Here is a 14,560-nt window from a genome sequence, read left to right as displayed (position 1 = left end):
CAAGAAATAAAGCATAGTGGCAATATATATATTTTAAACAGAGTTGAATCTTTGAATCTTACTAAAATGCTCTATTCTATTACATCCTATTCAGAACACAAATGTTGTACTTCAGGCCTGCTAGAAGATTAGGTTTTCAAACCTTATTGGTTTTTAAAGAGCAGCTGAAGTTAAGGGGAGAGTATGTACCAGATTAGTTTGTTAACTTCTGTGATCTAAGTTGAAATTCTCAGATAGTTACACACACATGTATACTAACACAATTCTGCGTATGTGCCAACATTCCAGGAAGGAGGCATTAGATAAAGAATTAAGGCCTACCGTACCTCTAATATTCGGTAAGCAGCATCACTACCAGGGAACTGCTTTTCAAAACACTTGGCACTTTGGTCATCAGCTGCAGAATAGTCATAACATGGGCTGAAATTGTTTCCATGTGCAGAAGAAACTTTTAAAACAGAATTATCTTCACAAAGACACTTGTCTTCTGGTATTCCCGTACATTGGAAATGAGGTAAGTTTTTTGTTGTTGTATCCATTTTTACAGAATAGTTATACTTTCCTTCTGGGAGAATTTCTGGAAATTCCAAGAAAAGCCAGTTGCGATCTTTAAAAAAACGGTTCTTATGGGTCTTGTAAAATTCATTCCAATATTTACTAGCATCATTCTCATATTTATCTAGATTAAGAAAAAATAAACACACATAAGAACATAGCAGATATAAAAGATCGATAAAATAGTTAACGTTAAGCATGACTGATCAAAAAATAAAAATGGAGAATCCAATGATGGATAGACAACCATAAAATTATCAAGGTTCAATATGTAAGCATGAGGTCACAGATAATAGGGTTTTTCTATTGCCTGTGAGAAAAGCAATTTGCATCATACTGGCTATATTTGCATATGACTCTAACCCATGATTTATGTTAACCATGGTGTGCTGCTTTACCCATGAACTGGGCTTATCTGCAGATTACAACAGCCTATAATTTATCTCTGTATTGTGAGAGTGCCCACAGGTGCAATTTCTGTGCTGAGCAGACCCAGATAGCAAGGCTAGTTCGAGAGTAAGACATCTTTCAACTAACCCTCAAACAAGCCTTAGGTTATTTGAGGGTTGTCTAATGTACCTGCATTTGCACCACACAACAAGCCACAGCAAGAAGGATTCCCATAGGAACTATATCCACTGGTACCTGTACAATGTGCCAGCTCTTGCAGCCAAATTCACAGTGGCCATCGATAACATGAAAATATAGCTTAGCATTATATGCTAATAAATTTGTTGCTGGGTTAAAATGAGGTTGCTGTTTCCTCAACAATCCAGAGTCCCAGATTCACAGCATCACTGAGCACAACCCAGGAACAGGCTGATGTAAACTGGAAACAAACCTGTGGTGGTAAGCAACCAAGAGGCAGTGCAGTCGCTCGCCCCCACCTGGCCCCTAACTAATCAGGGTTGGCTGTTATGGGCCAACCAGGCCACAGAGATAACACAAAAGCACTGCATCCCTTAATGAGAAACAACACAACTGCTCCTGCTCGCCTAACAAGTACGCCCGAGAAGCAGCTGCCCATGCTAATAAGCACACACCGTGCTTGCAAGTCTGTCAGTGCAGACGTTCTTTTTCTTCCGTCTCCACTGGGGTCCTGCACAGTCCTTCTTTTAGGTAGCGTTGCAACACCTCAGAGAAATGCTGCCTTTTATGCATGGCTTTATACAGTGCTTTTTACAGTGATTTCCAAGGGCCTAAAATAACCTGCTCATTAGTTTCAGCCTGGCTCATTGTTAACAATAAATAGGTCAAAATGTGCTGCCACACGCGGAAAGAAGATGAAGCATTTGGAGGAAACACTATTGCCAGTGCTCGCCTATTCCTATTTGGAACATACTGGCATTCATAATGGGATAAAAGGAAAGGTTTTTCAAGTTCCATATAGCTCAGCAATAGGCTACTGCCTGCACTCCGGTTATTTAATTTCTACTGAATGCTAACCATGTTTCAATTAATCTTTAAAAGGCTAGGAAGAATGTAACTTGCAAGTTTGTACTTATTCCTATTTTAGAATTTAAGCAGAAAGGTTATATGAAAGTAAACTTTGAATATGTATATTGTACTTCATTGGCTGGGAGAAATGAGGGGGAAGAAATACACACACACAATGGGGTGTGTACAATGTATTAAGAACAGCAAAAAAGCATCATCAGAAAAGCAAAAGCATCATCACAACAGAGTAAAGCTAAACTCTTTGTACATCCCAGTCCTTTTAGAGGGCACCAGGTTGGGAACGCCTTCGTAAAGCAACCCTGCACAATCCTTACCCACCTTCTTAAGAGCCTGAGGCCAAAGGTATCCAAGCAAAGGCAACTGTATCTTTGCCAACCGACATTAATATAGACATAGCACTATTGTTATTTTATTTAGGGTATGATGAGTTCATGTCAAGACAAAAAATCAATATATACACACAGTCCACACAAATATATACAACACTTCTGCAAGGGTACAGCAGTAGTCTCATAGCTGCATGCCTAGTCCAGCTAACCAGGCGATCGCCTCTGGTGCTGCTTCGTGCAGTTCTAAGGAGCCAGGAAATGCACGTCTTGGGCATTCTTGTGCAGTATGTTTCATAGGCTGCACATCAGCACCACAGGCACAACAAGGCGGATCTTTCCATCCCCATCGATACAGAGCAGAGGCATTCCTTCCAGCATCACATCTATTTCTATTCAATTTTGTCCAGACAGAGCGAGGCAGGTTGTAGCCAGGGGGTTTGGAAGAGGGATCACCAGTGTCCAAGCCGCAATAAGGCAACTTGCTCCATTCCTCTCTCCAGGTGTTCTCAGGGTTGCACCGGGTAGATGTAACAGAAATGACTCTTTTCTAAGCTGGCCTACGAGATTTCAGCCTTGTGGTGGTCTGTGCAATATCCTGATGAATAGGGAAGGCCTTCTTATTCAGCATCCTTGACCATAACCGAGCGAGAGCATGCCGTCTTCTAATGGGGGGGGGGGGGTGATGTCGCTGAGTCCTGGTAGCCCATGCATGTGGGTGGGATGCAATGTGCCAGTGATGATACGCACTGTCTGGCAGAGTTGGGCATCAACCATTCAGGTGTGGAAGCTGTTAAGCTACATGCTAGCAAAACATTTCACTGTAGCATAAACCGGGGCCAAGGCTGTTGTTAGCATAAACACCCCAGGATGTTGCAGCCAGTCTGTTCAGTAGGTTATTGCGGCTTTTCCATTTTGCAGCTGTTGTTTCCAGGCACAATACAAAGCTCCCAGTAGGTGGCATACACTATAGATCAGGGGTGGCCAAACCAAGGCTCGGGAGCCACACGCAGCTCTTTGAGTTCATTCTGTGGCTTGCCACTCGCTGCTGCAGGTGCTCACAGGCACCCGCTTGCCGCTCACTGTCCACCCCCCCCCATGCCCCCGCTTGCTGCTTCTCGTGCTGCCGTGGCCCACGGGCTCCCACTTGTGCTCTTCCATTGAGCAAGTCTGGCCACCCCCGTTATAGACCCTGCACGGCTTCCCCCAGTCGATTCAAACCGCAGGGAACATTTTTGACCACTGAATTATCACAAGCCAAACACAATCTGGACAAGTGGTTTTGTTTCATGGCCCATGCTTGTTCTGGATGACAGCACGCCTCCTCAAAAAGAAAGGAATTCTCCAGAGAAAGTCACTCCTGGATGCAGCCTACCCATGAACATGCAGGAACTTGTTCGAAAAAAGTTTCTGCATGTTCATGGGTAGGCTGCATCCAGGACTGACTTTCTCTGGAGAATTGGATCATCCGCCAGCTGCACCCCTCCTTCCATTGCTCTGGAACACCCAGGCTTGACTGTCATTAAGGGCTCCACACAGGGCAACCCTTGAAGACACAGGAACATCGAAAGGTGCTTTATACTGCATCTAGATCTTTGCCCTCTTAGCCTAGTACTGTCTCCCCGGATGGGCCGGGGTGCTCAAGGTTCCCAGGCAGGGATGTTTCTCACCTGAGCCCGACAATCTGCATTCTTTTTACAGTGTTTTGTGCATTTTATTGTTTTGTTGGTGAGCCACTTGGACTATAAATGGTTAATGCAATAAACAAACAATGAGAGGCAGCGGGAATGGAACCAGGAAGCTTCTACATGCAACGCTACCACTGAGCCAAGACCCTTCCAAATCCATTTGAAAATGGTATCTGGTCTAAAACGCAATGGCTCCACTGTTGCTTGGAGCCAGCTGATTGGCGCACACTAGATCATATTAAAGAAGCTCCACTGGTTTTTAAATGAGCTACATTATGAGCTTATCATTTAGTTTTATGGTGAAATTCAAGGTACTGCTGGCAACCTTTGAAGCCTTCCATGGATTGGGTCCAGAAGCACCTTTCCCCATGTGTCTCCCAACCCCCAAATGGTAAATATTAAGCTCTGCTTATTAAGATAGAACCTACCAGGAACTGCATTCTGTGTTTTCATTGGTTTATTTTTATTCTGGGGGTTCCAGTTGAACTGAACAAGAGACTGTATTCTATAAATGAACAGAGCCTAATAAACTAGGAACAGGGTTGTTTCTGTACTGAATCCAGGGCTTCAGAAAAACCCCCTCCACCCCCAGCTTCACTTCTAGATCTGTTTTTAGGTCCTTTTCAGCAAGCCATAAAGACTGTTCTTTTCCATTTTGTGACAAAGACCAGTGCCTGCCAAATTTTGCCTCCTGTTTGTAATATTCTAACTTTTGAATAATACAATATGTTGCTGTATGCTGCTTTGAGAATATGAATTGAAAGCTAGAGTATAAACATGAATACAGGAAAACTAAGGTAACAATGAAACTTATTAATTTAATCTCCTGCCCCCCCCCCACCATGGCACTGTGTGGTACAGTCTTCCCTGGAACCTGCACCTTTAGACTGCAGGTGCTCTGCTAAATGCTTTCTCCTTTACATGCATTTAGGCACCAAGAAAGACAGTACCACTTGCTATTTTTGGCATGTTCCCAATTATCCTAGATTCTACTGCTATTGCTTCTCCAAATAACTCCCCAGAATGGCAACGGCATAAATGACTTTGTGGATCACAATATGAAATTGCCTGGATAAGATCAAGAAGGATTATTTTCATTGGTCCATTTTAATGTGCAGATTCCTGTACTGAACCAACATCTATTAATTTTATGAAGAATTACATCATCAACGCAGCTTACAAAATCACATTAACATACACATTCATTTTGCGCAGCAACAACACACATCCTACAATTGCTCCAAAGGGCAGTGTGCAGCCAGGAGAGAGCAGGTGAGACCATGCCTGGAGTCCAGGCAGAAGGAGCTGCTAAAAAATGGCAAGCTTGACGTGAAACAAAGCAACAGTTGTCATTTTTAATATAAAATATAGGAAAATGAGGGGACTGTGGCACTAAGCATTAGAATGTAGGCATAAGAAAAGCTGCATTGTATTGTACTGCCTTCACTTTTTAAGGGAAACTTTACCTTGCATCTCGGAGCAAACTCTTACAAGTGAATTTTTGACAGCTTTTTCTCTGGCTCTTTCTTCTTCTTCCCGTGACCACTGCATGTGGTCCCTGCAAAAACACCAAAAGAGGGGAAAAAAGGAGGAAAAGCAATTTGCGAGGAGGGGGCATTTTTTTATTATTTTTAAAAGCTTTCACTGCCTTTTCTTTTCCTTCCCCCTCCTCTTAAGCACCGCATGAAATCAACTGCGTTGGATACTCTAGATTCCATTTCCCCCCTTCTTGGCTCCCCCCCCCCCTCCGAAGCAGGCCTTGATGCTCTCTGAAACTCCCACCACCCTTCTGCTCTATTCTTTTGCTTTGTCGAGTGTTCCAGCAGCTTTGCAACGACAGTTCCTTGAAATGCCTTCACCTCCCAGTCCCTGGTAGCACTTGAGCATCTGAATATCTCTGTGGTATGTTGTCTTTTTGTTGCTTTCTCTGTGGGACATTTCGCAGACTTCCTCTCTGCCCATTCTTTCACCTGCAATGATGGAAAAGGCAGTGCTGCATCCGCTGAATGCTTTGTCATGTTGAGCGCACATGTAATGGGAAGCTGTGAGCTCATGATCCATTTGTGCTGTGTGGTTCCTGCATAATGGCGATCCATTATGCCAAAATGATACCTTGGCATGTTACAAGCCAGCTAGCCCACATAGCTAGCATTTCTCCACAGATTCTTTTGGCTATAAAAACGTGCAAAGCATGCCATGCGGACATATACAAAAATGCACTTAATAGTATATGGAGTAATGCGATAACAGAACATTGCATCTGGCTTTATTTTTTAAAGAAATATTTGGAATTACTCCCATGTGTTAGTGGACCACCAAAAGCAAGCAAAACCAGCGTTCAGAGGTGAGCTGCATGGAGCTTTTAATTACAGAGTGCAACAGATGGATTTGAGTGGGATAAAGATTTAAATCTCTCTAGTCAAATAGTGGGTGTTCAAATGTCAGCCAGGCTAGAATAAAGGATTATTGGAGCAAGTACCACACCACGGCATCAGGCCAAAACAAAGCGGAAAATGCTGAGCAATGCAAGATATTCCCTAGGAATTTCAGTCCTAGGAATTCAAAGAACTTAATGGTTTAATGGCTAAGGCTCACCACAGAAGCAGATAAGCATTAGGATGAGAGGGCCGCTAGCTGCTAAGATGGCACACCACAAAACCTCAGATTACGCTGGAATTTGGGGGCACATGTGTTGGCATAATTATTTAAACAGTAAATCCATCCACTAGCTGAGATGGTACAGACCACTTGCAAGATGTAATATCTCAGTTTTCATATGGAAACCTGCGCCCAGTCAGTACTCATATCCAAGTCAAAAACTTACAGTTTAGGGATTTATGGGTATGCGTGCATGAAGACAAAGAGAAACACACACAGAGAGGGAGAGAGGGAGATGCAGCACAAGATGTGGCAAATTTTTAAGCTCTCTCTTACTCTAAAGGAGCAGGTTATAAAATGGATCCCAGTTTTAACCCAAAAGTTCTCCACTTGAGTTGGCAGAAGGTCACCAGAGGAAACACGTAAGTGTGCCCTGAACATTAGACTTTACAGAATGCATAAAAGGATGGATTTTTTTCAGCCCTACCCTAAAAAAGGTTTTTCAAACATACTGAAATGAGTAAGTAGAGGACAAAAGAAGCCTTACTATCAATGACAGCACCACGTGGCCTATTTATTTATGTATGCCTTTCCTGCCTTTGTCTTGTCCCACATGACATGTCTCTTCTCCATTTGATCCTCACATTCATTTATCCTCAATTAGTGAGTCATTCAAAGTCACCGAAGTGGAGACTAGAACCCGGTTCTCCTGACTTCCACCCAAGCATTCTAACCAGTACATCACTCTGGCTTTCCGTTCTCTCCCTCCACCTAAGGGTGACAATATTTGAAGCGGAGGGAGTAATTTTGACCTCTTGATGACAACAATGTTAGAAATCTCCTTAGTTCCTCATGACATAACAAAACAGGGCTGCAGAAACCTTCCTCTGTTGAGGGTTGTGTTCCCTCAGTTCACATGCCAGCGATGGGCAGAGCCAAAGCCCTTCCACCCAGCGCATCTGCCTTGCTTTCTGCTGCGCTCTTCTCGCTTCCTCCCCACTCAGCTGGTGACAGGTTTGCTTTTGCCAGAGACAGAAAGCGACTCTTTACAGGCAGGGCTGCTCCAGCCATGAGCCACACTGCTACCCCTGCACCACCAGCTATCTACACCCTACCAGCTGCAGCAAATGTATTTATTACATTTATTCCCCATCCTTTTCCTCCTCCAAGGAGGCCAAGATTATCTTTCTTAATTTAATACTATTTGCTTCTTGACTTATATCTTGTAACCCACCCTGAGAGCCAGGCTAAGGGGGCAGGACAGAAATTCAACAAATGAACAACTAGATAAATAGGATAGCTTACATGATCTTCCTCTTCTCCTTCTTATCCTCCCAACAACCCTGTGGGGTAGGCTAGCTTGAGAGTCAGTGACTGGCCTAAAGTCACCCAGTGGCAGTTAGAACCTGGATCTTTTGTGTTACAGTGCTCTAACTACATCACAGAGGGTATCACTGCTAAAGGGATGCATTTTCCATTATTTAATAGGAAGAAGCAGGTGAGTGATCAATCCCATCCTAATCTGGACCAAACCAGGCCCCTGCTAATTACACACTTATCAGTGGTATCATGACAGGACCTGGCTTTTGTGTTCTCAGTTCTAAAAAGAACAAAACAGCCATTGTGCCCAACTTTGTAACAGTGAAAAAATCATTCACCCACATTGCTTGCACTCAGTTCTCTAATGATCCACTAACTCTGGATTTCAGTCAATCCACGAACTGATGCTCTTTCATTAAGTACCTGAAAATTATTATTATCATTATCATTATCATTATCATTATTATTATTATTATTATAACATTTCTATGCCGCCCCTTGCCGAAACCTCGGGGCGGCTTACAACATGATAAAATACATTGAAATACAATAGTACATAATAAATTACCATTAAATATAAAAATACAAAAAAATACATTGATTTACAAATACAAAATTAAAATTATCAGTATAAAATAAAAATATAGGAGGAGAAAGAGAAGGAAGAAGAAGTTGCCCCGGCCAGATCATATGTTTTAACAATTGAAATGATGTTTAAATAAAAAGGTCTTTACCTGGCGCCGAAAAACCAGTAACGACAGTGCCAGGCGGACCTCTTTGGGGAGTGAATTCCATAGGTTGGGCGCCACCGCAGAGAAAGCCCTCCTCCGGGTACTTACTCTCCTAATTTCTTTCATGGAGGGTTCCTGGAGAAGGGACTCTCCCGCAGATCTCAAAGGGCGGTCGGGCATATACGGACGTAAGTGCTCATTCAGGTAGCTCGGACCCAAGCCGTTTAGGGCTTTGTAGGTCATAATCAACACCTTGAATTGGGCCCGGGCTTCAATGGGAAGCCAGTGAAGCTGATGGAGGACTGGAGTCATGTGAGCATAACGCCCCGTCCCCGTCAGCAACCTGGCAGCTCTATTTTGCACCAACTGAAGTGTTCGGACTGTCTTCAGGGGAAGCCCCACGTAAAGCGCGTTACAGAAGTCTAGGCGGGAAGTCACCAGCGCGTGTGTCACCGTCGCCAGGCAGTCGTACTCCAGGTAGGGGCGCAGCTGATTAATCAGCCGAAGCTGAAGGAAGGCGTTCCTCGCTACCGCTGTCACCTGAGCTTCCAAAGAAAGCTCCGAGTCGAGGAGTACTCCTAAGCTGCGGACCTTATCCCTAAGAGGGAGTGTTGCACCATTCAGGACCAGGTCAAATCCACCCTCTCCGAAACCCGATCCGCCAACCAACAGGACCTCCGTCTTGTCTGGGTTGAGTTTCAGTTTATTGGCCCTCATCCATTCCCTTACCTCGGCCAAGCACCAGTTCAGCACAGCCACTGCCTCACCTGGATTAGTGGAGAATGAGAGGTAAAGCTGGGTATCATCAGCGTACTGATGATTCCGCAGCCCACACCTCCTGATGACCTCTCCCAGCGGTTTCATATAGATGTTAAATAGCAGAGGGGATAGAATGGAGCCCTGTGGTACCCCATGGCATAGCTGCCATGACGTAGAGACATGGTCCCCCAGCACTACCTTCTGGAATCGACCGTCGAGATAGGAGCGGAACCACTGCAAAGCAGTGCCTCCAACCCCCAATCCCGCAAGTCTATCCAGAAGGATACCATGGTCGATAGTATCGAAAGCCGCCGAGAGATCCAGAAGAACCAACAGGGATGTACTCCCCCTGTCCTTCTCCCTGCACAGGTCGTCGTACAGGGCGACCAAGGCAGATTCAGTACTGTACCCGGGTCTGAAGCCGGACTGAAAAGGATCCAGATAATCAGTTTCATCCAAGAGTGCTTGGAGTTGTCCCGCCACCACTCGCTCCAACACCTTGCCCAGAAACGGGATGTTGGCCACAGGTCTATAGTTAGTGGCCATCTCTGGATCCAGTGACGCTTTCTTCAGGACCGGTCGTATTACCGCCTCCTTTAAAGGGGCAGGCACTCGACCCTCCCTCAGAGAAGCGTTAACCACTTCCAAGATCCAGGTCCCAATCCCGTGCTTGGAGTTATTTATTAACCAAGACGGGCAAGGATCCAATAAGCAAGTGGTGGGACGTACTCTTCCAAGCACCTTGTCCACATCATTGGGCCGCAATAATTGAAATTCCTCCAGTAATTTTGGACCAGACGGTGGCATTGGCGACTCCTCAGAGACCTCTGATTCATTAGTGGAGTCCAGCTCGTGACGAATCTGAGCGATTTTCTCCCTGAAATGCCTGGCAAAGTCGTCACAACGGGCCTTTGAGGGTGGCATCGGATCTTCCTTAGGACCCAGGCGAACCAGGCCTTGCACCACTCGAAAAAGCTCCGCTGGACGGCATTGTGAGGAGGCAATGGAAGCGGAAAAAAACTTCTTTTTCGCCGCCTTCACCGCCACAGCATAGGCCCGATAGTGGGCTCTCAAGTGTGTTCGGTCAGATTCATCCCGTGATTTCCTCCACCTACGCTCTAGCCGTCTCCCAGCTCGCTTCATCGCCCGTAATTCAGGTGTATACCAAGGGGAAGAGTGGACTCTGCCCGGTGGGAGAGGACGCTTAGGAGCGATCGTGTCCACAGCCCTGGTCATCTCTCCGTTCCACAGTTCGACCAGAGCCTCGACAGGAGCACCAGTCTTGTCAGCCGGAAATTCCCCCAGGGCCCCCAGGAATCCATCCGGATCCATCCGGCTCCGGGGGCGGGCCCATACAATCGGGTCCGCACTCTTATAGAGGGAGAGGCCGCTCTCGAGCACAAACCTCACCAGGAGGTGATCTGACCATGACAGGGGAGTCAAACATAAGTTCTTCACCCTCAGGTCATCCTCTACCTGCCCCGTCGTGAATACCAGGTCCAGAGTGTGTCCACGTTCATGGGTAGGGCCAGTGACGTGTTGAGACAGGCCCATGGCCGTCATAGAGGCCATGAAGTCCTGAGCCGCCCCGGTCAGTCCAGACTCGGCATGGAGATTGAAGTCCCCCAGGACCAACATCCTGGGGGTCCTCAACACCAGATCCGAGACGGTCTCTGTCAGCTCAGATAGGGAGACTGCTGGGCAGAAAGGTGCACGGTACACCAATAGAATCCCCAATCTGTCTCGTTCGCCCAACACCAAGTAGAGGCACTCCAGCCCTGGTCTCAAAGGGACCGGAAGGCCCGTGAGAGAGATGGAGGCTCTGTAAACCAACGCGACTCCCCCTCCCCTCCCTTCTGGGCGTGAACAGTGTTGAACCAGAAACCCGGGCGGGCACAATTGGGAGAGGGCAACATCCCCTCCCTCTCTCGCCCAGGTCTCCGTTATGCAAGCCAGGTTGGCCCCCTCATCCACAATCAAGTCATGGATGAGGGAAGATTTATTATTGATCGACCTGGCATTGAGCAGCAGCACCGTCAGACCCGAGGGGTGGTTGACAAGGCTACCTGGCTTGCATATGCATATGATAAATGCTTATCATAATGAATTCTAGCCAGTCTTGCCTGCTATGCTGCTTTCTAGACTGACAAAGATTGTACTCATGGAACGTGTGTGTATGCACATCACAAATGGGAAAGGTTATCTGAGATCGCCAAGGCAGCCTTTACATTAGAGATTACTTGGAAAAGCAACTGCATGATTCTGAATCAGCCTTCCCTAAGCTGGGGCCCTCCAGCTGTGTCAGACAGCAACTTCTACTTTCCCAGGCAAGCATGGCTGGGGATGATGGGAGTTCTTAGCTCAAACCAACTGCAAGACACTGGATCGAGACAGTCTTCTGACCCGGCAAAGAACAGACTTCACACTTTTTATTTGCATTTCAGGTTCCTTCTTATGCTGGTGACTAACACAAAGATACAAATCGTGCCTAAACTGGATTAAAATCCTACTGGTATTTCCCGAAGAACTTCAAAGCAAACTGCATTGCCAGAGAGAGAAAGCCTGGGCTCCAAAGGCATGGAAAAGCTACATTGTAAAGGTATAGTAAGTTGCCCATGTCTAGAGTGCTTGGCCTTTGTGCTGTTAAGTGTCGTGTCGCCACAACAATCCCTACCTTCATTAAAAGTCGAAGGGATGACACTGTAGCAAACCACTTTAATCTTACCACATGTTATGATCAAAAACTTTATCTGGATCCAGCAAAATCCGTGACCCAAGAGGAACCGCTGGTCGTCTGTTGCTTTGGAACCTCAGGGACATCTTGCTCTTCCTCAGATATGGAGCAGAAAATCCTTTAATCAACAGCATGTCGACAAAATACCCTGAAAACAGCATTGAATAAGTGTATAGACTCCTTGTAACTTCATTACTTCAGTTACCTAAAAGAGTTCCTGCCTGGTTCTGTGGCAACACCAGAAGTGAGTTTTCTGTGCCTTTTTTTGGTTGCTTTAATGAATCTTCAAAGGCAGCATATCACTGAATTACGAAGATATTAAGATTTCTCCATTCAGTAGGCATTTAGGTGCAGTTGGAGCCAGAAGTAGAACATTCAAATACCAGCCAACTCACGCAGGTAGAATACAATATGTTTTGCGAAACGGGGCATTGATTGCACACTCTTCAATAATGCCCCCAGGCTGCCACCAACCATGACCACCTCCGAATGTTTAAACAGTTGGGCAGCACTGTTAGTCACTACCACGGCAAAGCTGATTTTTGCAAACAAATACTGCCCAGGAACTACTCTGGCTCAACTATTCAATAATTGAGAAGCAAGGTGCAGTGCAGTAATTGAAGGACGATCTATTTCAATTTGCAGACCACTCTTGGAGCAGATAAGGCAATCGACTACAACGCACTCACCGAAGAAGTCTACTCATGCAAACAGGGCATCAGGAGAGGGTGGGAAACACATAAATGCAGCTGCAGCATCTCAGAACGGAACCTGAAAACTAAAGAGGGGGCTCTGTTGCAAACTGTACCTTGGGCAATATCCTTGAATAAATGAAAAGGAAAATATTGGTGGCTTCCAATGCTGCCCCTGCACTAGCAGGAACAACCGCCAACCTGAACTAGCCCAAACTATCACTTCTGGAGAGGAAGAAGTGAGCAAAGCACATGCGATGGGGACTTCGCAGCACTGGATGCTGTTCCACAGTGACCACTATCGTGTGGGGTGTATTTGGAATTTGAGAGACAACGGTGGGTACCTTCATGAAACAGCTGAGATGGCTGGTGTCCTGTCAAATCCCTGGCTGTTCTCTGAAACACAGAGATGACTTGGGTGGTTGATAGGATTGCTCCCCATCACCCTGGCTGAAATGGAGCTGGAACTGACCCATGGTATAGCCCTGAGCTGAAAGCAATGAAATAAAACAGGAAATGGCCTGAGTGTAAATGGGAAGAACGCCTACTGAATGCATGGAAGCACACAGTCTGGTATACTTAGGGGCAGTGAGGGCGGCAAAGGAAGATCTCACTGCCTCTGTTCAATTTCTCTCTGCCCCTCCGCTGAGCTGTTTAGGGTCATTTGGAGCCTATTACATGCTGGTCCTACGGACGCTGTAGACCCATCCAAGGGACACTGCAATATACATTTGCTGGGTGCTTCCAGAACAAAATATTTTGCATTTCCAGGATGAAGTCTCCAACATTGTTGTTGTTGTTGTCAGTCGCAAAGTTGTGTCTGACCCATCGCGACCCCATGGACAACATTCCTCCAGGCCTTCCTGTCCTCCACCATCTCCCGGAGTCCACTTAAGCTCACACCAACTGCTTCAGTGACTCCATCCAGCCACCTCATCCTCTGCCGTCCCCTTCTTCTTTTGCCATCTATTGTTCCCAGCATTAGGCTCTTCTCCAGGGAGTCCTTCCTTCTCATTAGGTGGCCGAAGTATTTGAGTTTCATCTTCACTATCTGGCCTTCTTAAGAGCAGTCAGGGTTGATCTCTTCTAGGACTGACCGGTTTGATCGCCTTGCGGTCTAAGGGACTCACAGGAGTCTCCTCCAGCACCACAATTCAAAGGCCTCAATCCTTTGGTGCTCAGCCTTCCTTACGGTCCAGCTTTCACAGCCAGACATTGCAACTGGGAAAACCATAGCCTTGACTGTATGCACTTTTGTTGGCAGGGTGATGTCTCTGCTTTTTAGTATGCTGTCTAAATTTGCCATAGCTTTCCTCCCCAGGAGCAAGCGTCTTTTAATTTCTTGGCTGCAGTCCCCATCTGCGGTAATCTTGGAGCCCAGGAAAATAAAATCTGTCACTATCTCCATTTCTTCTCCATCTATTTGCCAGGAAGTGAGAGGACTGGATGCCATGATCTTAGTTTTCTTAATGTTGAATTTCAAGCCAACTTTTGCGCTCTCACCCGCATCAAGAGGCTCTTTAGTTCCTCTTCACTTTCTGCCATGAGAGTGGTATCATCTGCATATCTGAGGTTGTTGATATTTCTCCCAGCAATCTTAATTCCAACTGGTGATTCATCTAGCCCCGCCTTTCTCATGATGTGCTCTGCATATAAGTTAAATAGGCAAGGCGACAGTATACAGCCTTGCCAAACTCCT

The 14,560-nt window shown here is 45.9% G+C and overlaps 1 protein-coding gene across 3 annotated transcripts in view; it reads right to left on the bottom strand.

Moving 5' to 3' along the window:
• Positions 1-14,560, bottom strand: part of METTL8 (methyltransferase 8, methylcytidine) — a 44,250-nt gene that overhangs the window by 14,330 nt on the left and 15,360 nt on the right. For 2 of the 3 annotated variants that reach the window (XM_044418392.1, XM_044418393.1), the window contains exons 2-4: positions 12,161-12,317; positions 5,494-5,585; positions 327-679 (exon numbers count right to left, since the gene is read on the bottom strand). In XM_044418392.1, the coding sequence (XP_044274327.1) occupies positions 327-679; positions 5,494-5,585; positions 12,161-12,317 (602 nt within the window). The remainder of the gene's footprint in view (positions 1-326; positions 680-5,493; positions 5,586-12,160; positions 12,318-14,560) is intronic. The other variant, XM_044418395.1, reaches the window with a different exon arrangement.

Source organism: Varanus komodoensis, unplaced genomic scaffold (assembly GCF_004798865.1).
Source record: "Varanus komodoensis strain SLA01 unplaced genomic scaffold, ASM479886v1 scaffold9, whole genome shotgun sequence".
Lineage (NCBI taxonomy): Eukaryota > Metazoa > Chordata > Lepidosauria > Squamata > Varanidae > Varanus > Varanus komodoensis.
Note: the sequence above shows the minus strand (reverse complement) of the source record. Positions and strands in the feature narration are given on the sequence as shown.